This window comes from Elephantulus edwardii, unplaced genomic scaffold (assembly GCF_000299155.1).
Source record: "Elephantulus edwardii isolate Elephantulus edwardi_28Jun2011 unplaced genomic scaffold, EleEdw1.0 scaffold00104, whole genome shotgun sequence".
Lineage (NCBI taxonomy): Eukaryota > Metazoa > Chordata > Mammalia > Macroscelidea > Macroscelididae > Elephantulus > Elephantulus edwardii.
Window position 1 is genome coordinate 10,678,612 of NW_006399854.1, and position 27,347 is coordinate 10,705,958.

At 37.0% G+C, this 27,347-nt stretch overlaps 1 protein-coding gene across 2 annotated transcripts in view; it reads left to right on the plus strand.

The window, feature by feature from the left end:
* FUT8 (fucosyltransferase 8 (alpha (1,6) fucosyltransferase)) overlaps positions 1–26,983 on the plus strand; it is a 253,505-nt gene extending 226,522 nt beyond the window's left edge. For both annotated transcript variants that reach the window (XM_006891810.1, XM_006891811.1), the window contains 4 exons: positions 1,998–2,244; positions 12,726–12,902; positions 24,001–24,151; positions 26,193–26,983. In XM_006891810.1, coding sequence (XP_006891872.1) covers positions 1,998–2,244; positions 12,726–12,902; positions 24,001–24,151; positions 26,193–26,510 — 893 coding nt within the window. In that variant the 3' untranslated portion in view covers positions 26,511–26,983. The remainder of the gene's footprint in view (positions 1–1,997; positions 2,245–12,725; positions 12,903–24,000; positions 24,152–26,192) is intronic.
* The last annotated feature ends 364 nt before the right edge of the window (positions 26,984–27,347 follow it).

Below are 27,347 nucleotides of genomic sequence, written 5' to 3' on the forward strand. Positions count from 1 at the left end.
TTTTTAAAGCCAACTTTTAGTCTAACTCTGCAGCATCTTTGGCACTGATCTGGCCAGTGACTAGTAGAACGTTTGGCACATAGGAATGCCGAGTAAATATTTGATGAGCAGTGTATGAATGTATGAATGAACAGTGAAGCGACAAAAATGAACCAAGTTTTCTATCTTGAATATATGGATATATTGTTCTTTCTTTTATTTAGAAAGCTGTAAATAGCACTAACTGTAAGGAACTTTAGACCTGGGGGCAAATCAGAGGCCAATCCTTTCATTTAAGTATTTTTTTAAAATATTCCTTTCATTTAAGTAAATTTTTGAACTAGTGACAATGAACATTTTTTCCCTCCCTCCCTATCTTATTTTCTTAAGTTTCTTAAATTAAGTCTTCCCTTCTCTGCATTTTTGCCCTTCATTTTTCTCAGTTATATATATGTTATTTCTCTTATCAGTTAACAGCAGAAAAGCAAACAAATAAAAAACCTAGTGTCCTGCCTTTCTTCTGCAGTAGCCTTGAATGGTTTCCATTGAAAACTACCTGAGCAGGGCAATACCAGGAAAAAACAGCCCAATTTTCCTTCTTTTGGAGTGACTATTAAAGCCTAATTTAAAGCTCAGCTCACTCTTTCCCTGTACTTTGAGGGGGGGAGGGGGAAGTACAGTTTCACATCTGGTTAATGCTGATCTCTTGTTGACACCCTAGATGCACTACAGTACTGATATCAAAACATTTTTTCACCATTTATTCATGGAATAAATATGTTTCACTAAGGCCTGCTCTGAAAACACAGAAATAATCTTCACATATCAGAGAGAGAATAGTAACGAGGGGCTTTTAATTCTTAGTTATACCAGCCTGACTCTTTAATAGCCATGCAGCTTTCCCAGATCATTTACTTTTAAAACATCTTGCAAATATGAAGAAAAATGGAGTTTGAAGACTGTTTTATTCTGGTGAATACATTTTAAATACATTAGAAGTTTGTTTTTTAAGAATGCATTCTTCCATTAATAGTCCAATGATTGCTGTGATTCTAATTTTTTATGCACAATGTTAACATCTTAAGTAGGGTTATTTTGTATGTCCAGGTTTAATAACTTCTGTTATTGAAAATTTAATTCTGTTCATATTGTGTTAGTGAAATCTACTTGTTATCTTTGTGTCTTCTGGTTATTGCTGTGTGGTCTTCAATATATAAAATAAAATCTAGGGATATTGGCTACAGCTTTTTGATATCTTGCTTCTTAGCGCATTATGGATTTGCTAGAAGAGTAGGAATATTCATTATATATAGAAGTTGGATTATGAGAGCAATTTTCATTAGTAAAAATTAATATCTAGTCTGTGTTCCAATTTAAAATTAATAGCAAAATAAACAAGCAACATAGATATTATTATCCCTTCTGAAAATAGATTTGTTTGGTCAAAGGCTAAGAATACTTTAAAATTATCTGATTTTAAAATTACCTAATTTTTCTCAAAAGATTATATGCTTGGCTTAAAATTATAATCATTACATATAACCACAGTCATTGTATTCTGTCTTGAAAGTAAGAAAAGAATGATTTGCTGTCATAATCAGCAGGAATTTTTGAGAATATTCTACAACAACCGCCAACAACAGTACCTTACCCAGCTAGCTGAGTCTCCTGGCAACATAGCTGTTCTCTACCTAGATGTTTTGAGTATCTTATACTGTCCTTATTTGGAGTATGAGGTGTTGATATGGTAGCACATTATTTAAATAAGAAAATAGAAAAGCCGTAGACTTGAAAGACAAACCAACTTAATGTGCAATTCATTTCTGTCACATTTACTCTAGTACCCTAGACACGTTATTTAAATTGACACGACTTTTTACTTTCCTCCTCTGTAAAGTAAACATTCTCATAATACTTTAGAATAGCTGCAAGATTGAAAGTCCCAGAGTAAATGCTTGTTCAGTGGTGATTGTATGAGGAGTACAGTATGGTAATGGTATGTTTTGATATTCCCTCAGGTGAAGTGAAGGACAAAAATGTTCAAGTGGTCGAGCTCCCCATTGTAGACAGTCTTCATCCTCGTCCTCCGTATCTACCCCTAGCTGTACCAGAGGATCTTGCAGATCGTCTTGTTCGAATTCATGGTGATCCTGCAGTGTGGTGGGTATCCCAGTTTGTCAAATACTTGATCCGCCCACAACCTTGGCTAGAAAAGGAAATAGAAGAGGCTACCAAGAAGCTTGGCTTCAAACATCCAGTGATTGGGTAAGAATTTGATTTGCTCCTCATACAGTTGTATGTAACAGCTAAGTTACATACTTTTACAATATATTGTGAAAGGCTCGTTTAATTTTCATAATCCCATAAAGTTAAGAGAGCTTTGATGACCTAGCAGATAGAGAGTTTCAATGCCACCTTCAAGGAAGGAGGTTTGAATTCACCATCTGCTCCATGGAATAGGGAGGGACATTCTCCAGCCATGTGATATACACCCTCTGAAAACCTGCTGAAGGGTGTGCTATATGATTAATTCATTTCCAACTCGACAACAATTTCATCAAGTCAGAAAGTTTCCAGAGTTCACAGGGAGATTATTCTTCCTTTTTTGCTTAAAATAGCTAAATCTCCTTATTTTGTGACCTTTAACCATTTATTCATTCATCAAATATATTAAACCCTTATATCTATCTATCTATATCTGTCTATATATCTTTATCTATATCATCTGGGACAATTTAGCAACATTTTATTTGAGGTGTTTTAATATAATATACAGCTTCTGACTTAACCTTAACTGGACCATAAAATAAAGCTATCACCTTTACAGCATTTTTTTGTGAATCTTATTTTTACACTTCATTAATGCCATTGTGATTATTTTACTTTTTTTAATGTTTTGTTCTCTTTTCTGTGCTGTCAACTGCCTTTAGGATTAGTGTATTATCATAGTATGATGTTAAAATTATTATTTGAAATTCTTTCTTGGCCTGCTAGGGAGTTATCTACACATATAGTCAAATCTTGGGTTCCTTAAGGGAGATATTTCAGGAAATCCTGCAAGCAAGAAACAAAATCCCAAAAAGCTTCTTTGTTGAAAGTCATGGACTCACACATAGCAGAAACCTCATGAAAGAGGAGTTTCCGGAGTGTTAATGCTGTATTTTATCTAATGGAGAATGTTCTTTGTCATTATACCAAATGGAAAAAATGCTGGATTTGGTGCTTTTCCTGGCTTTCCCCCACTTTAATGATTCAACTTACTTAATAACAGCATTAGGTATTTATTTTTCCATCTATAAAAATGAGGAAGCTACTAACTGACTGGAAGATGGTAATGTGATAATGTAAGGATTTTTAAAAAAAATATTTTAGTACTGTAAAGGAAATGCATCTTATAAAATATTGTTACTGTTCTCAGAGGATTGATGCTTACATTTTCTTGAAAATAGACTTCTAGATTATATAATTTCATTCTGCAGCTTATACTAGTTTTAATAATGTCGAGTCATCATTATTAAGATATGTGTTGATTCATTCACTTTATTTGTCAAACATTTATTAAATATTTACAAATGTGAGGGAAAGAGATGGCTCCTTTTCTGCCTCAGTACAGTCTAGAATAGAAGAGACTTATACAAGTAAGCATTATATAGGCTTATTTTGTTCGATACTGTTGAATTGAGTTGTTGTTGTTATTGTTGTTGATTGCCTTGAGTCAAGCACAACTCATAGAGACCCTATGAACAAAAGGCCTGAGGCCCCTCTACAACTATTGACATTTATCAAAGTTCGTAGAGTTTCCAGAGGCAAGTTATTTAGGAAGTGGATGCCACTCCTGCTTCCAAACCTGTCATGGTTAAGTGGCCTGCGATGCATAGCAACCCTATGTATAGCAGCTCTAAACCCTTCCTTGTCCTGAGCCAGTCTCACCAACTCTGACACACTAACCCTCATTGCCCCAGTTACTGTATTAATCCATCTCGTCTGGGGTCTCCCTCTCATGTGCTGTCTGCCTACCCTTCTAAGCATGATGTCCTTCTCCAAGGATTGACCTCTCCTGGCCATGTGCCCAAAGCTTCAGAATCCTACCCTCCAAGGAGTAACTTGGTTTCACCCTCTCCATGACAAACTTAATTGTTTTCTTGGCAGTCCATGGTATGTTCAAGACTCTTCTCCAGCATCACAACTCAAAGGTATCTGTTCTTATTCTGACATCCTTGGTCATTGTCCAGCTTTCTGAAGCATAACAAGTAATTGAAAAACACAATGACGTGGATTAGGCATACCTTTGTATTTAGACTGACATTGTTGCTCTTCAGCACCCTGGAGAGGTCCATGACAGCAGATTTTTCCAATGCAATTAATCTTTTGATTTCCTGACAGCTCGTGTTAAGAGGGTTGACTGTGGATCCAAGCACGCTGTAATTGCTAACAACTTCAGTCTCTCCTCTATCTATCTGGTGCTGCCAATTCACCCAGTGGTTAGAATCTTTGTCTTTTGATTTTGAGCTTCAATCCATATTGAAGACTACAATCCTTGACCTATTGCAGCAAGTGCTTCAGGTCTTCTTCAGTTTCAGCAAGCAGGCTTGTGTCATCTGCATATTGTAGTTTGTTAATGAGTCTTCCTCCAATCTTGATACCACCCTCCTCCTTAAAAAGCCCTGCTTCCCAAATGATCTGTTCTGCATACAGATTGAAAAGGGACAGGGACAGGATGCATCGCTGATGTACTCCTTTCTTGATTTTGAACCATGCAGTGTTTCCTTGATCTCTTCTGAGGACTGCTCCTTGGTCCATGTATAGGTTTCATATAAGCATGATCAAGCATTGTGGGGTTCCCATTTTCCTCAAGGTTAGCCGCAATTTATTGTGATACACACAGTCCTTCTTCATAGAATAGCCTTTCATAGCAACATGCCCAAAGTATGCAAGGCAAAGCTTAGTCTTCTTTGCTTCCAAGGAGTACTGTGGCTTCACCTTCTCCAAGACATGTCTGTTTGTTTTTTTGGCAGTCCAGTGAATATTCAGTACTCTTTTCCAACACCACAACTCACAAGCATCAATTTTTCTTCTGTCATCTTTATTCATTATCAGCTCTCAGATGCATACCACGTAATTGAAAAGACTGTGGTCTGAATCAGTCACACCTTACTCCACAAACTGACATCATTGCTCCTCAGTAATTTGGAGAGGTCCTTGACTACAGACTTTGCCAGTGCAATACATCTCCTGATCTATTGACTGCTGGTACCAAGTGTATTGATTGTGGACTCAAGTAAGATGAAATGGATGACAGTTTCAATCTTTTCTCCATCTCTCATAATGTTGCCTATTGGTGAGATATTTTGTTTTCTTGACATTCAAATGAGATCCACATTGAAAGCTAAAGGGTTTGGTCTTCTGCAACAAGTGTTTCAAGTCCTTTCACTTTCATGTCATCTGCATAATGTAGGCTATTGATGAATCTTCCTGTGATCCTGACGCCACAGTCATCTTTGTAGAGTCCAGCTTCTCAAATGACTTGCTCAGCATTCACATGGAATAGGTATCATGAAAGGAGCAGGTTTGGAAAAAGACTAGAACCCTGACACATGCCTTTCTTAATTTTAAGCCAGGTAGTGTTCCCTGACTCTGTTTGCATAACAATTTCTTGGTTTTATAGAACCACCTTCAGAGAAACTTATTATAGGAAAAGGGGAGAGTACTCCCCGCTTGATCACGAATGGCATCATGGCTATATGTTTAAACAGAGTCTTGGAAGTTGGAGAAAGATAGTACTGTAGATGAATTCACAAAATACCTATAATTGTATTATAACATTTCATTCTGTAACATAATAACATAATTCTTTGTGAAGAAGGTAGAGATAACCACTTATGAATTAGAAAACTAAAGTACAGAGAACTAAAGCCTGTCCCAAAAGTTCCACATTAATAAAGTGAAAACTAGGACTTAAGTCCAGTTCAGTTCTCTCTCACAAGACCACATTCCTGCAATACCAATCTATATACACAGACAATCACAATTCCATTAACAGGATACTATCCAGATTTGTATATTGTATACCATCTTTGAGATTATGTAAGGTTTCTAATAATAAAGAAGAAAAGTATTTTTGTGCTTGCCTATCGTTCATTCGTTCATTTGTGTTTGTTACAACTGAGAAGAAATATAATCAAATCCTCTTTCTTGAAACAACTTGATATTTCATGTGAAAATCAGGCAAATATGCAAATTTCTCTTGCGAGGACTAAGTTTAAACATACATAGACGATATCAGATCTTCCCTAATTCGTATAGCTAATATTTTATTTGTGATAGTTTGTAGGGAGTTGTGTTGCTGACCCTAAGGCTATGTGCCTCTCTGGCCTTCCAAACCCGCCAGTTGCTCTGCAGCAGAAAGATGGGCAATCTCCTCCATGCAATTTACAGCCTCTAAAAACCCACCGGAGGGTCAGCTATGAGCCGATCCCATTCCAACTCGACTACAGTGAGCTTATACGTAATGTCATTGTTATTTTAAGGAGGAAGTTTAACCATATAATGACCTTAATGATTTTTACAGTGTTGTACAACTATGTCTAGTATTTATTTTTAAACAATTTTTACCCAAAACAGAATTTTTTTAACCCTTTAGGCAATAACGCCTCATTCCCACATTTCTCCAGCCCCTAATAGTTTTCTGTTTATGCTTTTTCCTGTTCTAGGCAGTTCACGTAAGTGGTATCCTGCAATCTGTACCTTTGTGTCTGGTTTATTTCACTTAACATAATTTTTTCAAGGTGCATTCAGGTTATAGCATGTATCAGAATTTAATTTTTTATTATTCTATTAGTTTATTATCCATTAATTTATAATTCCATAATTTAGAGCTATAATTTTGTTACTATTCTATTACATGTATATTACATATAGGCCATGTTTTGTTTATTCACTCATGTGTTAATAGACATTTGGGTTATTTCCACCTTCTGACTATTTTGAATAATGTTATAGTTAACATAATTTACATGTATTTGTTTGAGTCTGTTCTTCATTCTTTTTTGTTTGTCTCCAGAAGAGTAATTACAGGTTATATTATCTTTTTGTTCATTGAAATATATTCAGAAACATTACTTTAATTCATGTCTGATAAAGGAGTTATATTAAATGCCTTAAAACACTTTTTACAAATCAAACATTTGCATTCTGATTCTTTTGTAAAAATGTGTGGTCTTGTCTAGAATTATTAATCCATGCTAAATTTAAGGAGTTTTTAGAGAGTTGAGAAAATGGCTTAGTAATGCTGTGCCAATCTCAAATGCCTTTCTTTCTTTGGTTGTCCTTTCTTTTGTTGGTTTTTTGTTGTTGTTTTTTTTAATTTTTCATTTTTCCTTCCCTACATCTCACCTTAGGATCATATGTAAATAAGCCATTACTAAAGTTAGAGCTAAAGAAAGTATAGAGTGAAGCTAGAGTATCAAATGGTGGTTTCTAATGAAACTTTTTCTTGAAACTCAGTGTAATAGTTCTTTCTGCACTACTTTACCTCGATGGCAGTAAGTTTTGAGTTTTTAACTCTATGTAGCACACTGAATAATTCTAATTGTCCAAGAGGAATGATGATTAAGAAAGATGTAGGTAACAAAAAGACAAACAACCCAATCAAAAAGGGAACAAAGGGCTTAAAGACAATTCACCAGAGAACATACTCAAATGGCCACAAGTACATGAAATGATATTCACTGCCATTGGGGAAGAACTGACTCATAACTGACCCTCCAGGCAGTTTTCAGAGGCTGTAAGTCACACAGGAGCAGATTGCTTTCAGAGCAGTTGGTGGATTCAAACAATAGTTTTGGGTGCACTGTACAATTCTCTTCCCACTGTTGTTGTTATGTGCTGTTGAGTCACTTGTGACTCACAATAACCCTATGTACAGCAGCTCTGAACTCTGCTCCATCCTGAGCCAATCGTATTGTCTCTGACTCAACTACCCCCTGAGTCACTGAGTCAATCCATCTCATTAAGGGCCTTCCTCTCTTGTGCTGTCCCTCTACTCTCCCAAGTATAATCTCCCTCTTACAACATGCCCAAAGTATGTCAGATAGATCTTCAGAATCCTTGCCTCCATGGAGCAGCCTGATTTCACCTTCTCTAGGATGAACCTGTTTGTTCTTCTAGAACTCCATGGTATATACCGTACTCTTCTCCAGTACCACAGCACAAAGATATCAATTCTCTTTCTGTTATCCCTAGTCATCATCCAGCATTCTGATAAATTAAAGTGGCCTGGATCAGGTGCACCTTAGTCTCCAGACTGATATCATTGCTCTTCAGTACTCTGGAGAGGTCCATGACAGCATACTTTCCCAAGGCAATTAGTCTTTTGATTATCTGACTGCTGCTACTAAGACTGTTGATTGTGGAGCCAACGAAACTAAAGCTGTTAACAATTTCAATCTCTTAACTGTCTATCAAGATGCTGCCAGTTGACCCAGTGGTGAGAATCTTTGTTTTCTTGATGAAAGAGATCCGTATTTATTCCCATTTCAAAGAAAGGTGATACAACAGAGTGTGGAAATTACCGAACAGTATCATTAATATCACATGCAAGCATAATTCTGCTGAAAATTATCCAAAACAACTTATATCATCAGAGAACTACCAGATGTGCAGGCTGGGTTTAGAAGAGTCCATGGAACTAGTGATATTATAGCCAGTGTTAGATGAATCTTAGCTGAAAGCAGAGAGTACCAGAGGAATGTCTCTCTGTGTTCCATTGACTATGCAAAGACATTTGACGGTGTGGATCACAGCAAACTATGGATAACTGAGAAGAATGGCAGTCCCAGAACACTTGATTGTGCTTATGTGAATCCTATTCTTGGACCAGGAGACAGTTGTTAGAACAGAAGAGAAAGGAGACAATTAATGGTTTAAAAGTGAGAAGGATGTATGCCAGGAATGTGTCCTGTCTCCATACCTTTCCAATATATATGCAGAACAGATCATCCAGGAAGCTGGGCTCTATGAGGAGGAATGTGACATCAGGATTGGAGGAAAACGTGTTAACAACCTGCATTATGCAGACTTAATCCTATGCCTAGACTACTGGAATTTCCTCATTAGTCATTAGGGAAATATAAGTCAGGTGCACAATTAGTTATAATTGTGCATTTTACTCCGTTAGAATTTGAAATTATGACAGAAATAGAAAATCAAGTCTAACAACCTTGTAGAACTTGTTTAATCATGGCCTACAGATGAAGTCGTGGCACCAGGGGTATTATTGCTGATGTCAGATGGATCCTGCTTGAAAGCAAAGTAAACTAGAAGAGTGTCTATTTATGCTTTATTGACTATGCAAAGGCATTTGACTATGTGAATCATAATACATTATGGCTAGCATTGAGAAAAATAGGAATCCCAGAACACTTAATTGTGCTCATGAGAAACCTATATCTAGACCAAGAGGCTATTGTATGAACAGAGCGAGGGAACACTACATGTTTACAATTAAGAAAGGTGTGCATCAAGAATGTATCCTTTCTGCATACCTGTGCAAATTGTATACTGACCAAATTATTCAAGAAGTTGGACTCGATGAAGATGAATGTGGCATCAGGTTTGGAGAAAATCTGATTTATCAATAACCTGTGTTATGCAGATGACATAACCTTGATTGCTAAAAGTGAAGAGGATTTAACGTGCTTGCTGCAGAAGATCAAACATTACAGCGTTCAAAAAGCTGCATGTCAATATAAAAAAACCCAAAAATTCTCACCACTGGACTGATAAGCAACATCATGATAGCTATGGAAAAGTTTGAATCTATCAACAGCTTCATCTTCCTGGGATTCACTGTCAACATCCTTGGTACCAGCAGTCAGGAGACATAATGCACTGAGAAAGTCTGCAGTCAAGGACCTCTCCAAATTGTTGAAAAGCAGTGATGTCAGTATGAGAACTAAGGTGTGCCTAATTAAGACCATGATCTTTTCAATCACTAATTATGCTGCCGAGAACTAAACAATGAAAAAGGATGATAGAAAAAGATTTGATGATGCCTTTGAACTGTTGTGTTGGAAAAATGTACTGAAAATCCCATGGACTGCCAAAAGAATAAGTAATATGTCTTGGAGAAAGTGCAGGTAGAGTGCTTCTTGGAGGCAACGGTGATAAAGCTTCATCCACATACTTAAGGAATGTTGTTGGGAGAAGCTACTCCTTGGAAAGAGACATCATGCTTGTATAGGTGGAGGGTTGGAGGAAGAGAGGAAAACCTTCTACCAGATAGATTGACACCGTGGCTGCCACAGTGGGCTTGAGTATGTCAGAGATTGTGAGAATTGCACAGGATAGGACAGGGTTCAGGTCTGTTGTTCATAGAGGCTCTAGGGGCCATATTCAACTCGATGGCACCTAACAACAATAGAAAGAAAGGGCAGCAGATGTGTTACGTAGTAACTGTATCTTTTGCATGCCAGAGTTTTACCCAATTAGGAAATAAAAAGCAGTATCACTCCAGCATGGTGACTGATTGCATTACCTTGAATGTATCATGACCTTGATCTTTGAGTGGGGCACCACTTTCTTCATTGGATCAAAATTCCATACTTGAGCTGCAGTTGCTGTGCATTCTGTACACTGCTTTTCTTTCCATTGCCCAGGACTTGAACCAGTTCTATTCCGTTTGAAGCCCTGTAGAAAACAACAGATGTTGATGAGATGTGGAGAAATTGGAACTCTCATCAAAACTAGTGAAAATTTAAAGTGGTATAGCCACTGTGACAAAGTTTAATGACTCCTCAAAAAACTGAATGTCATTCTACCGTACAACCTTACAAGCCCAATCCTAAGTAATGATTCATAAGGATTGAAATAGAATGCAAACAGAAACTTGTATAGTGCAATGCAGTATTCACTGTAGCATTTTTCACAATAGCCAATAGATAGGTGATAAACAACCTAAGTGTCTATCAGCAGATGAATGGGTAAACAAAATGTTTTGGTGGTGGTAGTGGTGGTGTGGAACATCTGGGGGGGTTCAAACTGTATACCTGTAGTACATACATATAGCGGAATATTACTCAGCTTTAAATACAAATGAGGTCCTGATACAAACTGGAACATAGATGAACCTTAGAAATTACTGAGTCAGGTAAGTTAGTGGCAAAAGATATGTGAGATGAATGAATATATATATATATATATATATATGTATCAATGAAAGATCAGGTAGTATTTATCCTTTTACCACTCATTTGTGGTTAGTGGGTAGAAGAAAAAGGGAAAAGGGAAGTTTTTGCTTAGGGTACATTAAATTTCTATGAATAGCTGTGGGATAGCATGGAAAAGTGCACTGCTAATGGTTATACAATATGAAGAATGTAATGCATGACACTAAATGTTACATGTAGAAATGATTGGAGAATATTATGGTATATATTTTTACTAAAATTAAATATTCAAAAGAATAAAAAAGGAAAAGATGATCAAATAGGTATTCCTATAATAGGACCCTCATCTATGGAATACAAAGAAAAGAAGAGCCACAATTTAGCAGAGTAGCTGATCGCATCAAAACTTCATTACCAAAGTCATGACCAAATGCTCCGAGTTCAGTTGTTTTAGTCTTGACTCACATAGGTTATTTCAGTCATGCATTGAGATTGCAGTAGAATAAAAAAAAATAAAAGATATATACTGTAAAAAAAGAAAGACATCTATTGTTTTCCTTTTCCATATTTAAATAGGGCAGGTATGGTGGAGGTATAAGGAGAGTCTTCAATTTAGAAAACCAATTGATGAGTCTTATTCTTTTTTTGTGTTCCCATTACAATTACTTTGGAAGCACTAAAATTGTAGAACACTTTGTAAGCCAGTATCTTTTCCTGTGCAGAACAATATCAATTTGTCCTCAATTTTAAATTCCAGGGCCTCTCTTAAATCAGAAATGTATGATCAGTGTCTGCTTGTATTTGCCAAAGTAAAAAGGAGAAAGGAAATTTATGCATAAAGAAAAGGAAAGGATGGCTCCATTAGTGAACAAATAGTAAAAGTGAAAATATTTTACTATTTTTAAAATATTCTTAACACCTTTGAATTGGAACCGACTCTTACTAGAGTCTCCATTGGATTCCCTGGGCTGTAAATCTCAGGCAAGGAGATTGCCCCTTTTCCTTCTGAGAAGCCTTTGGCGGATTTGAACCACCAGAAAGGCTTAAGCTTAGGGTCAGTAGTACAATTCCATATGACCCACCCTTCAATTATTTACTTGCTTTATAGAAAGAGTCATATAAGTCTATGCATCTGGTTGTAAAACTTTAAATTCTGTTGTCTATCAGTCTGTACTGTCACTATAAATTATAGTAAAATGGAAAAGGGGCCAACACCCCCCCCTTGTGCTCAGAATATAACAATGTCTTTAATGGTCTATAAACTGTAATATAATAGAAACTATAAATCCCAGTAATCCTGGTCTTAAAAATCTTAAAATTTATATCCAAATTTTTTCTTGAAAGGCCTCATTTCTCTTTTCATTCATCTTGTATTGTTTAACATACCTTGCAAGTACACTTAGAATACTTGTGTTTGAGTTGTTTTTTACTATTTATTGTCTTTTTCCAAGTGGTGAAAGTGAACCAAGATTAGTTTTTAAATGCCCATCATGAATAGAAGTATAAACTTGAGTACCCATAAAGCATAAAGTGGATCTGAACTTAATGAGCAGAATCTAAATTTCTCCTTTTGCCTCCCAGAGTCCACGTCAGGCGCACGGATAAAGTAGGAACAGAAGCAGCCTTCCATCCCATTGAGGAGTACATGGTGCATGTGGAAGAACATTTCCAACTTCTCGCACGCAGGATGCAAGTGGACAAAAAAAGAGTCTATTTGGCTACAGATGACCCCTCTTTATTAAAGGAAGCAAAAACAAAGTAAGTTAGACCAGCTTGATTCTAAAGAGATTCCCTCTTTTAAGTTGGAAAGGATCCTTGCTCCTCGTGATTTGGGATTCTCATTATTATAGCATTACTAATTACTGGAGCTTTTAATTGATAATGTTTTTGTGACACTATTAATCTAACTAAAGCATGTTTATTAGCCATATTTGCTAATGCCTATAACAAAAAAAATATATCTAAAATTAATCCAGTCACTGTCTTCTGCGTCCTCGATCCTCCTTATCGTCCCTGGATTGACTGAATAACTGAATAATGAATACATAACTTAGCAATAAACACCAGGTGCTAATCTTTTTTATCTCAATATCTTCACTCACATGTAAGAGAAATTGAATATATATGTGAGAGAAAGAATTTCTCTTCTCTCATTGCCTTCAGGTTGGAACTACTCATAGCTGATAGGTAAATTAAACAGGAGATGGCCTGTCTTCCTCCCTAGAGTGACTCATGGATTCAGACTGCCAGGGAAACTTGGCCTTAAGGTCAGCAGTGAACTTTACTACTTACACTGCCAGCAGAGCTCCTTTCAGTACACCTACTTTTTACTCATTGACTATCCGATAAAGAATTTTTGTCTTATAAATTTACAAAGAATCAAAAGATGAGTTTTAGAAATAGAAGAATAAAGACTGTTTTTATGTCTTCTGCAATAACCATCTTTTATAAAACTTCTTTTTTTGGGGAGTGTGGGGAAGGAACCACCAAAGGCCATTCCTGCCCTTCACTAACGTACAGTTGCTGCTGTACTTGAGCAGCTCATTCTTGCAGCCACTGTATCCGTCCAAATCATTGAGGGCTTTCCTCTTTTTTTGCTGATCCGTTATTTTACAAAGAATCATGATTTTGACACTCTGATGGACCATATTTTTTTAGAATAGGAACCAATATGAATCTCGTCTAACTGACTGACCAAGAAATTGTCTTTCAAATATCTTGCCATTAGAATGAGCACATTCACGGCTTCATCTTTTTGCTGAAACACCTCAATGGATAATTCATCAATTCCTGAAACCTTAATTTTTTTTTTTTTTTGCCAATATCCTCAGTGCAGTCTGTAATTTTTCCTTTAGTACCATTGGTTCTTGATTATATGCTAGTTCCTGAAATGGTTGAACATCAACTAGTTTTTTCAGTACAGTGACTCTTTGTCCCTTCTATCTTCTTTTGATGTTTCCTGCCTCATTGAATATTTTGCCTATAAAATCCTTCAGTATTGCAACTCAAAACTTGCTTTCTTTTTCTTCAGATTTTATTTATCTTGAGAAATGACAAATATGTTCTCTTCTTTTGGTTTTCTAAGTCCAAGCCTTTGCACATTTCATATTAATACTTTTGTCTTCTTATACTGACCTTTGAGGTTTTCTGTTTAGCTGTTATATGTCATCATTTTTTTCCAAATACTCACTTTTAGTTTCCTACATTCTGGAGCAAGTTTTAGAGTCTTTTTTTGACATCTTGTTTGGTCTTTGCCCTCTCCCCATGTCTTTTCAATGGTCCTTTGCTTCTTTTTATGTATGAAGTTTTTTATGTCATCCCACAGTTCATTGGGTCTTCAGTAATTGGCGTTCAGTATATATTCTTCAAATTGTTACTAAATTAACATAGGGATATACTAAAGGCCATGTTTTGGTTCTGATGGACTTGTTTTCATTTTCTTCAAATTTGTCTTGAACTCCCATATGAGCAATTGATTATCTGTTCCACAGTTGGTGTTTAAGCAAGAGAAAAGAGATCACAGGGGTACAGGGGCATGCACATCTTTTTGAAAGGGCCAGAGGGAGTGAGAATAGCACAGCCTCTCACGGCCTCAGAGCAGAAAGCACATAAAGAGCCTGTTACCCAGCCCCAAGTTGCCTCTAGAGCCACATCGACAACAAGAGGTTCGTTTATTCATTGCTGACTCGCAGTTACGCTTACCAACAATGGGGTTGATTAGGGAAGGAAGTTGGAGAGTGGGGGGGTGGCAAAGAATATCACCCAGAACAAGTCCAGGTGTTAGCCCAAGTTCCAAGGCATACTTCCTCATTTAGTCCAGGCTCTGGTTTCAGTTCAACCGTCAGATCAAAGCATCTAGCAATTAAAAAAAAAAAAAAGCTTCTAGCAAGGTTTATCTCAGAGCAGTTATAAATCAGCTTCACCTTCAGGCACTCAACAAGAATTACCAACACCTTTAACTGTAGCATTTATCTCGGGGCTCTTCTGCTTACACTCTACCACAGTCTCTCCAACACTATCACCAAGGTCTTGCCAACAGGGTCTGTTCCAGTCTCCCTCAAGTCTTGCTGACCTGTGTATGTCAACACATTCTTTCTCTTATCCTAGTCCCACACCTTGATGATTTGCAAGACCATGCCAATTTGTAAGACCATGTGTCTGCAGTTAAGGTAGCTGGAGACCAGAGGGGGCTGACTGTAAAGACTAAAAGCAGCCAACTTTTCGGCTAACACCACAGTTGGCCACTGACCTTGTTCTGATTGATGATACTAAATTTTTTTCATTGCCTCTTTGTAGTTAGTTTTCTTCTCGTGTATTCATCAAGTAAGATCCATATGACTAGCAGTATATATCTATGTTGCTGAAAAAGTATATTTTCAGTGAATATACCTCTGGTCTGTCATGTGATCTCCAGTGTCATTGCGGTCACCAAGGCTATGTCTTCCAGTTACTAATCTTTGTTTCCAACTGTGGCATTTCAATCACTGCTAAGTATCCATACATCTTGATTGCATGTTTGATCAATATTAGACTGCAGAAGTTCATGGAAATCTCCAGTTTCTTCGTCTTTGCTATTAGTAGTTGGTGAATAAACTTGAATAATAGTTATATTAACTGCTCTTACATACTCTTTATAATTTGATTTCTTTTTAATAAAATACATCTTTTTTCCTAGTCACAAAATAAAAAAATACTGTGAATTTCTTTTTTAATAACTCCATATCCAGTATATGATTTTGCCATTACTTATTTAATAATTTTTCTAATATTGAATAGTTACATGATTTTCAATTTCATTTTAAAACAATGCTACAATGGTGCCTACAATTATCCACATTGTTTCCTTATGCTAGAGTTCTAGACTTCAAAGTACTTCAACCAAAAGATAATGTTTTTACACTTTTGATCAATATTGTAGGTAGCATGACAATTTTACACCAACCAGCTTTATAATACAGTTGGCCATAACTCAACAACCTTAAGTTCTTCCTCCATAATAATCTAAGCACCAGTTTACTCAATGTTTTATAAGCAAATATATAAGTGAGATTTTGTGCATATTTTTATTTTATTTGCTTTGGAAATTCTTTCATTTTATGAGTAATTTTTTTCAGGAATTCATATGTTCTTTTTCAGTTCTTTCATTTAAGTGTTTTTCCACTAAGAATTAATTGTACTTTCATCTTCTTGGACTTGGTTTTGATACTTGTACAAATCATAAAAACTCTGCCATTGCTCCAGAAGAGAAAAAGCATGTATTTACCCCTCAACAAGGTGTATAGTGTCCAAGGTCATAATCAGAGTTTCTGCTTTAAGAAAATGAAGAGATGAAAATTAAAATTATATAATACATAGAATTCATATAGAAGAAACTGTTTTGTAGGGTAACTAGAAAAAGTGGTCAATATTCATTTTATACTTGTTGCATCTCTGTAAAGAAGGGAGCTTGATGACCTAGTGCTAAGAAGCCGCACTGCTGTTCGAACTTACCAGCTGCTTCTTGGGAGAGGAATAGGCAGTCTCCCCTCCAGCGATTTACTGCCTCGGAAAGTGTACTAGAGGGTAGACTAAGAATCCGTTCTTACTCAACAGCATTAGACAACAACAGATGTAAAGATGAGCACTTCTTGCTCCAGTAGATGGCATTATACTTCCGATGTCTCTTGGTTAACATTAAATTCACCCACGTCTTAGACCAATATCTTAGAGACAGTCAACAGGCATTAATTACTAAAGTGACACCAGCTCTCTTAGGTAAATCACTCTTAAACCATACTTACTGCCATTGAGTTCATTCCAACTCTTAGTGACCATGTAGAACTAAAAGTGCCCCCATAGTGTTTCAAGCTGTAAATCTCTATGATAGAAGACTGCTTCATTGTTCTTCCACAGTTAGCTGGTGAGTTTCAGCCACTGACTGCATAGCAGCCTGACACTTTAACCACAGTGCCACCAGAGCTTCTGATTCACAGTTGCTGCTGCTGTTGTTGTTGTTGTTAGGTGCCGTCAAGCAGAGTACCACTCATAGCAATTCTATGAACTACAGATCTGAACCCTGTCCTGTACCATCTTAACATTATCTGACACGTTTAAGCCCTGAGCTACAGTTACTGTGTCAATTCACCTGATTGAGAGTCTTCCTTTCTTTTACTAACTCTCTTCCTTTCCAATTATGATGTGCTTCTCCAGTGAATACCCTCTCCTAGCAACATGCCCTAAATGTGTGAGGCAAAGCTTATCCTTGCTTCCAGGGATCACTCTGTCTGCATCTTTTCCAAGAATATCTGTTTGCTCTTTTCTCAGTCCATAGAATATTCAGGGCTCTTCTCCTCTCCACAGTTCAAAGGCTTTGGTTTTTCTTCTGTCATCCTTTTCATCGTCCAACTCTCAGCAGCATAGCAAGTGATAGAAAAAACTATGGCCTAAATCAGGCATTCCTTAGTCCTCAGACTAACATCATTGCTCCTCAGTAACTTGGAGACATCTCTGACTGCGGACTTCCCCAGTGCAGTAATGTCTCTTGATCCCCAAACTGCTAGTACTAAGTATATTGAGTTTAGATTCAAGAAAGTTTCACTGTTAGAGTGTATCAATTTCAAAACTATTGGTAGTCAAGGCTGACTTAATCCTTTTAAAGTTGGATAACCAGTATTATTTTCCAAGATTGTAGAAATTGGTGCTAGGAATTAGAGGAAAACCAAGCATTTACCAATCTACCATATTAAGTATTTATATAATTAGTTTGTTTATAAAAAATGCTAGACAACTTATTCTACAAATTAGCATCATTGACATAGATATATCATGGATAGACATTATTCCCCCCCCAAAAAAAAGTTTACTTTTTTTGTAGTGTTTGGTTGCTCAGTGTGATGAACAGTCAGCTATAATAGTGCTCAGTTTCTTCACTATTTTTCTTTTTAACTCATTTTATAAGTTAGACACAGTACAGGGTACTAAGAATGCAAAGATAAAGAAAAGATAATATGTGGCTCCTAACATCAGGAAGGAGAGAGGCCTAGCGGTGAGGAGCTGCACTTCAACCCAAAGGCATGTGGTCTGAATTCAACAGCTGCTTCATAGGAGAAAGATGAGCATTCTCCTCCTGTGCCATTTTCTGTCCTAAATCCTGCTGCAGGGTCAGCCACGGGTCAGTTCTGACTGAACAGCACATAACAAGAGAAACATTAGGAAGGAGCTCTGGTGCCCCTGGTGGTGTTAAGGAGTAACGCCACACACTCAAAAGCAAGCAGTTCAAATCCACCAGCTATTTCATGAGAGAAAGATAGGCAGACTCCTCATGTAAGATTTACAGCCTCTGAAAACCTGCTGGAGGGTCAGCTATGAGTCATTTCTGACTTGAAGGCACATAACAATAAGGATATCAGGAAATATCTAACTGATAGACAACATGTAACAAATAATTACAGTATAATTAAATATACATCCTCAAGAATTTATGTACCAGTGAGGGCACTGTAAGACTTCAGAAAAGAAAATTTTGTGTTCATTTATAGCCCCAGGCTAGTCTTTTATGAGTAATATATAGACAGTGTTTCAAAGGAGGAAAGGGAAAAGGACTTTCTTTTTGTAATTGTTGATTCCTGTAACCTCAAGGTACAAGACTTTCTCTGCTGACATACCTGTGGGCAAAAGACATGTTTGCTCAGTAAAATCCAAAAGAGTCTGTGTTCATTATTTAGAGGAGGAAAATCTGTCTTCCATTACTCACTTTGTTTCTGTTTATTTGTTCCAGAGAAGGAGAAGGATCCCTCATTATGTAGTCTTTTGCAAATAAGACCTAAAAAAGCTTAGATCCACTTTTGTTTGGTTCTAGAACAAAAGCCTTTACGTTAAGATGGTTCTCATTGTTAATGTTGCTTCTCCATAAATGGATCACTCCTTTCTCTGTTTCACTGAGCTCTAAAACCATGCTGACAGAACTCGTCTTTATTCAAGAATAAGAACTATTCTGGTGTATTCTAGCAATTTCTCAACTCCCCCAACTTTCCCTATTTATTTATTGCTGTTTCTGTCCCACACCTGCATATGTAACTTCACAATGCTCACGTTAAAAGTCTTTCTGGTTGTTTTCTTTTTTAGAACAAATGTGGCATTTCCTTCATCTCCCTGATTCTGAGTTGAGGAGAGCCAAATGTCAAAAATAATGAGGCTGGATGGCTCTGAACACACAATACCAGTCTGAAAGGAGTGCTCAGAGACTTAGCCTCCACAGTCATCATTAGGAAGGCAATGAGGGAAGGCTCCTTGGTGGCTGTGAAATGAAGGGAAATCAGAAGCAGCTGTTCAGGGACTAGGGGAAAGTCCCAAGCATAGGGAGTGGTTGCTTGTTCACTTATCTATTTGACAGAATTGTGTGAAGTACGCAGTGACACAAAGTAAAATGAGGCACAATCCCAACCTTTGAGGAATTTTAGGATTTCTAAATAGGAACTATTATTCTTTCAACAAACCCTAATTGAACCTCTGTTATATTTCAGATACTTTTCTAGGTACAAAAAAAATACAGTAAGCAAAACAGATGCCATGCTTCCCAACAAGGAAGCTACATTAAGGATGATACAAAACCGTGGGCTCAGTCCCAACTCATGGTGACCTTCCAATGGATTTCTGAGGCTGTAAATCTTTACAGGACAAGAAAGCCCATTTTCCCCAAGGAGTTGTTGGTGCATTCAGACCACTGACATTTTTGGTTGGTAGCCAGCACATGATGCGCTACGCCACCAGGCCACCTTTCAGGGATGACAGATGGCATGCATACATAATAATTAAAAAATACGTAGTAGAGAGCTTTGGTGGCATAGTCCAGAGGGAGTTGCACTGCTGAGCTAAAGGTGGTGCCACCTGGTGGTTTTTATCCACTAGTGGCTGAGAGAGATATGCAGTCTCTTCCCATGCATTGTACAACCTCGGAATCCCGCTGGAAGTTCAACAGTGAGTCAGTTCTGACTTAATGGCAGTGAGAAGAATAAACAAGAATTATGTGATAATGAGAGCAAAGGAGAAAAATTAAACAAGTAAAAAGGATTTAAATAAATATCTCACTGCCATCAGGCTGATCACAACTCGGAGAGCCTCAGTTGGATTTGTTGTTGCTGTTATGTGCCATTGAGTTGCCTGTGATTCATAGCGACCTTAGGTACAGCAGCTCTGAATCCTGCTCTATCCTGAGCCAGTCTTACTGACTGATACACCTAAGCCTATTGTCCCAGTTACAGTATCAATCCATCTAATCCAAGGTCTTCCTTTACTGCACTGTCCCTCTCCCCTTCCAAGCATGATACCCTTCTTCAAGGACTGGTTTCTCTAGGCCATATGCCCAAAGTATGTGAGATGGAGCTTCAAAATCCTAGCCTCCAAGGAGAATCTTGGTTTCACTCTCTAAGACAGACCCATTTGTTTTCTTGGAAGTCCATGGTATGATCAAGACTTTTTTCCAGCGCCATAATTCAAAAACCACAGTTCTTCTTCTGTCATCATTAGTCATTGACCAGCTGTCTGATGCATAGCAAGAAATTGTGGAGACATGGCCTGGATCAGGTGCATCTTAGTCTCTAAACTGACATTGTTACTTCTTAGTACTCTGGAGAGGTCACAGAAGATTTTCCCAGTACAATTTGTCTTTTTATTTCTTGACTGCTGGTGCCAAAAGTGTTGACTGAGAACTGAGCAAGCTGCAATTGTTAGCAACCTCAGTCTCTTCTTCATCTATCATGGTGTTTCCAGTTGGCCCAGTGGTTAGAATCTTTTCTTGATATTGAGCTTCAATCCATATTGAAGGCTGCAGTCCTTGACCTTCTGCAGCAAGCACTTCAGGTCCTCCTTAGTTCCAACAAGCAAGACTGTGTCATCTGCATAACGTAGGTTGTTGATGAGTCTTCTTCCAATCCTGATGCCCAGCCTCCTGAATAACCTGTTCTGCATATAGATTGAAAAGGTATCGAAATACGATGCATCCCTGACATATGCCTTTCCTAATTTTGAACCAAAAGTCAAAAGCCTTTGCGTAGTCATTGAAACACACATAGACATTCATCTGATACTCTTTGTTTTCTGCCAAGACTCCTATGACATTGATGATAACGTCTCTAGTGCCATGACTTCTCAAACCAGCTTTTATTCCTGATAGTTCTGTCAATGTATTGTTCCAGTAATTTTTGGGTAATCTTCAGCAGAATTTTGCTTGTGTGTGATAATTAATGATATTGTTCAATAATTTCCACCATCTGCTGGATCTTTTTTTTTGGAATGGGAATAAATATGGATCTCTTCCAGTCAGTTGTCCAGGTAGTTGTCCAGATTTCCTGGTGAGCACATCCAGGGCAGCATCTGTTTATTGGAATATGTCAGTTGCTATTCCATCAGTTCTTGGGACTTTACTTTTTGCCAAATCCTTCAGAGCAGCCTGCACTTCTTCCTTCATCACCAATGCCTCTTGATCATATGTTGTTTCTTAAAATTCTTCTGTGCCAATCAGTTCTTTTTGGTATAGTGACTCTGTACACTCCTTCCATCTCTTTTTAATGCTTCTTGGATCATTCAAAATTTTGCTGATATCATCCTTAAGTATTTGCAATGCATGGCTTGAATTTTTTTCTTTAATTCATTCAGCTTAAAAAATGCCAAACAAGTTTGGCCTTTTGATTTTCTGACTGCAGCTTCTTGGACATTTTACTATAATACTTTGCTTTGTCTTCCTGAGCTTCCCTTTGGAATCATCTACTCAGCTCTTTAGCTTTTTGGAGGATTATAAATATTAACAGGAGACAGCCCATCATTCTCTTAGTGGATTCAAACTTCCAGAGACAGGTGATTAGTAGAGTCCTGGTATGTAAAAGGTACTCACTAAGTAGCTGGGAAGAACAGGGATGACCAATGATATCTCTGGTAAGGCAACATTTGAGTAGATACTTTAAAAAAGTTCAAATCAAACCTAGTGGATGTCTACAGGGAAAATGTTTAACAATTACGTTTTCTATTTATTGAACAGTTAGTACATGGTCTGGTACTCTTCAAAGCATTTCACACAGTTTACTGCATTTAATTCTCATGAGATTATATGAAGTCATTCTGGTTATTATGCCCTTTTCATGTAAGTTAACAGTGTTTACAGCTTAAATGTGAAGAGCTACCTCGTGAACTGAGAATATTTTATTCATTCTGTGCTGTTGTAGTCACCATTAAGTAGAGTCTGACTTACATGACTTTTGGTATAAAAGCACAGCTGTGCCAGACCCTGCACAGACTGTGGGTATTTTGAGCCCATTGTTGCTACAGTGTCTGTCTTACTTACCTGACCCTGTTCTTTACCAAGCATTCTGTCCTTGCTGAGTGATTGCCCTGTCATGATAATTGTCCAAAGTAAAATCTCACCATCCATTTTTCTAAGGAGCACACTTATTATATTTCTTGTAAGCCTAATTTGTTTATTCTCCCAGTTGATATTATATAATATTTTCAACACCATCACAACCCTAATATGTTTATTTTTCTGTCTTCCTTTTTCGATGTCCAGCTTTCTTATACATATGAATTGATTGAAAAGAGTATTTGAGTCAAATATACCTTAGTCACCAAAATGCAGCTTTGATTTTTAAACTTTTAAAGAGGTCTTTACCAGCAGATTTATTTTCTTGGTATAATAAATTTGATTTCTTGATTATTGCTTGCACAGACATTTATTATTTTATTAAAACAGAAGGAAATCTCTGATTCCTAGAGTAAAAAGTACACTTCCGATTCAGAGTAGATTCATTTGAACAATGGTTTCCCAAGAAAATCCTCTGTTTTGATAATTTGAGATACATCTCCTATCAGAAGACTACCAGAATGTTACTTGGCAGACATCTATAAAAGAACTTGCTCTCTTAAATGTATTAGATGGGCTTTTCATTACTATTGCTGATGATGACTAGATGTTGATTAAGAAAAGGTAGAAGAGAGAAGACTGCTGTTTTTGTAAGTTTAAAAATAGTCATCTTAAAAAAATAGTCATCTTTTATTTGCATTATTATAATACAAATAATGACAGTTATAAAATATTAGCTAAAATAAGTCTAAATTAAAAATGTGTACGAACTTTTGTCATGATATTTATATGCCAAAGATTAAGCGTAATGACCAAGTATGAAACAACTTATAAAGCTTATAAAGGTCACTCATTGAAATAATATGGATTCCTTTGGTTCTCTGGTCTTATGAATTGAAAAAAAAATTTTATATGTGTTAATGTAACATACCAGTAACTTTTTATTCTGGAATGGTTTTTGCCTTTATAATTTGGCTTTGTATATGGTTTCACCCCTTAAACTAATGGGTAAAGATTTGTGCTGACAACGCAAAGTCACTCACTTCTTATCTACCAGCTGCTTTCTGGGAGAAAATATAGAACCATTACTGTAGAATAAGTATAAGGAACCAAGGGTGTGGGGAGAGGGGAAGCAGAGGGATGAGGATGTGCAGGGGAGGGAAGATTAATCATGGGGTTGTGCAATTTGATGGGTGGTGGGTTGAGGGAAATTGGTAAAATCTATTCTGGAAAACAGTGTATTTGAATTTTAGAAATAAACTAGTATAATGATTTTGAAAAAAAAATATGAGCATTCTCCTCCCCTGGGAATTATAGCCTCTGGAAACCCATTCGGTTTTATATCCTCAGCTATTAGTTGGCTCCAACTCCATAGGAATGAGTTTTTGAGAATGGATTCAAATATGCCTCATTGACTGTGTGATTGAATGTCAGGATTAAAATTCTTCTTACTGCTAATGGTCAAGGAGCAGGTCTGTCTCCTGACAGAATATTATGATTTTAGTGACAATGTGTATTTTTTTTCAGGTACCCCAATTATGAATTTATTAGTGATAACTCTATCTCTTGGTCAGCTGGACTGCATAATCGATACACAGAAAATTCACTTCGGGGTGTAATTCTGGATATACACTTCCTCTCCCAGGCAGACTTCTTAGTGTGTACTTTTTCATCCCAGGTAAGTGGCAGCAGGGCATTTTCAAATGACCAGAATTTTTTTTTTCTGTATTGGAGTCAGAATATTAGTTTATTACTTTTACCCTTTTTAAAATGTCAGTTATTATGACTCAGATGCAGTTTTCCTGATGTTGTAAAGAATAAGAATATCTTTTGTGAAAGAATGAAAAGATTCTGTAAAATTTGTACACTGAATATTTAGTTGTTTGTAAGCCATGGTTGAATACTTGTGCACTGAAGCCAGTGAGTAGTATTACTTAAAGTACTTGGTTTCAGTATTTAACAGAAACAGCAAGTAATGAAACTTACTTAATACTTTCTCATTTTGCATACACTCAGTATACAACTAGGATCGATCCATTTCCACACATCAGAGCCCTGCTACTGACAGGCTTAAATCATAGAATATTGTCTTACTTGATTATATAAAATAATAAAGAGTAAATGTAATTTTTCTTAAAGTCCTATGATATTTCTACCAAATTAAAAAACTTTACATCAAATTTAAGCAATACTCACATTCATTCCTTGGGCTTAATTGTTGCAAATAATTATGTTATGGGCTTGATGTGTGTTTGTGTTTATGGCTAGTCTGATGAGTCTTCTATGATCCAGTAGAATAATCAGTGTAGCACTATTTATTGTGGATTTTGTTCTCCTTTTTCATGTATGCACATAATTTTGTCTAGTTCATCCAGCAAGCTGTTAAATGACTATTTTGTATTCAGCATTAAATTAGTTACAGAGAGGAGTTCAAATGAGATTGAGCATACAGATCTTTCTTTGGTCCAGAATCTAATAAGCAGAATACACATGAAATAGCTGAATGATAATTACCAAGAAATATAAATTTGTATGAGGGGAGCATTGGTGGTATAATGGTAAAGAGATGTGTTGACAACAAAAAGGCAGGTGGAAGGTCAGGCTGTGAGTTGGTTCTGACTCGACAGCACATAGCAGCAAATAATAAACAAATTATTAAATCCTGAGAAGAGGCAGAGGAAAATGTGAAAATGGAAGGCCACATCATTTTCATCAAACTATATTCTGGTGCGCTAGTCGTGAAGGGTTGCACTGAGAACCCAAAGTCAGGCAGTTTGAATCCACCAGCTGCTCCATGGGAGACAGATGGGCTGTCTCCTCTCATACAGTTTATTGCTTCTGAGAACCTGCTGGAAGGTCAGCTATGTGTCAGTTCCAACTCTAGGTATATAACAACAACAGAAAATGAAAGAACTATGTTTGTTTTGTTGGGTTATTTATTCTTAATTTGGCAGTATTTCTGTTAGAAAGATACCTAGCCAAGCACATTAAGAGAATGAGTTGGTGGTTCTGAGCTATGAGACCATACTCTTGGGCGCATGGACGTCACTTGGTATAAAAAAGTGCATAAAAGACAGTGTTCTACATCCTACAATGATGTGTGGTGAATGAGGACTTAAGAGATGGCCAGCAGCTATCTAAGTTGTGGCTGCTCACCTCTCCTTATCCACAACTTAGAAAAGTAAAGCAAAGTAAAGGCATACTGAGAGTTAGTCCAAAACCGTGGATCATGCAAACCTCAACTTCCTGAACTCTGAGACCAAAAACCTAGATGGTCTCCAGCTAGCTAAGCTCCGCTGACTACTCTAAAAGCACACAGTGCTGCAGGACTATAAAGAAAGGCTGACCAAAATGAACTGATCCACATTCTTTCTTTTTTTTTTTACTAATTTATTCTTAAAGAATCTTTTAAGATATGTCTGGTTATTCTTTTCTCTCCAAGAGATCCTAAGTGTAATAACCTTCTGTAAGTAAATAAATAAGTAAAATCATAGTTGTTGTTTTTGTTGTTGTTATGTGCCATTGAGTAGCAATCAATGTAAAAATCATAAAGAAAAGAATGACATACCTTTGTCTGAGAGCAAATGAACTGGAAATTTATGGCTCCCCACTACCTCTCAGTCCTGGAGCCCCCCCCTTTTCACTAAGAGTTGTCAAATTACTATGTAAAGGAGAACTTTTGTATATTAACATATCCCCCCCCCCCACTCTTTCCTAAGGTCTGTCGGGTTGCTTATGAAATCATGCAAACACTGCATCCTGATGCCTCTGCGAACTTCCATTCTTTGGATGACATCTACTACTTTGGGGGCCAGAATGCCCACAACCAGATTGCCATTTATGCTCACCAACCTCGAACTGCAGATGAAATCCCCATGGAACCCGGAGACATTATTGGTGTAGCTGGAAATCACTGGGATGGCTATTCTAAAGGTGTCAACAGAAAACTGGGAAGGACGGGACTGTATCCCTCCTACAAAGTTCGAGAGAAGATAGAAACAGTCAAGTACCCCACGTATCCTGAAGCTGAGAAATAAAGCTCAGAAGGAAGAAATGAACAAATGCAATTCAAATCATTTGCGGCAAAGAGTAGACCAAGGCAGCCCTGATCTAATCATGTGTGGTTAAATGAGTAAACACCTTCAACATCAACAGCAACTGAGAACAGACAGATGCTGCATTGGTGGGATTCCTCTTTGACAAGGGCTGCCATGCCCTCAAACCCATGCACAGTCCAATAATGTACTCACATAGAACATACAAAAGGATTGTTTTCTACTTTGCCCCTTCTTTCAAGATTAAGTCCCCATGAGACAAGCACTGCCACAATGTATAATTTAAGTGACATATTTTGTGTGAGACTTCAAACATGGTGCCTATATATGAGAGACCCGTGTGACCCAATGGGAAGACCCAAATAGCTCCCCACTGTCAGGAGAGTTGATTCTTAGCTAGTGGGGATGCGACCACTGAATTCACTCCAACAGATTCAGAATGAGAACGGCTATTTTTTTCCTTTATAAAAATTGTCTGGATTTTTTTTTAAGTAATTGCATCAGCTCATTCACATCATCATTAATAAGTAAAGCATACATCAGGAGGTAAACTATTCACACTTCATTAGGAACTTTTGTAAAACAATGCCATGAACAGATTCTTTAGTACTTAATGTTTCTGGACATTCTCTTTGATAACAAAAAATAAATTTTGAAAAGAGAAATTTTGTAAAGTTTCTACAATTTTGCATCATTGGATGATATGGTCAGCTTTATAGTGAAAGAACCATGATAAAAACAAAAGGTGTTTTATATAGATTTTCTGCTCCTTTTTTTTTCTGTTTCTAAATAGAATGACTCATCAGGTATCAGTCATTG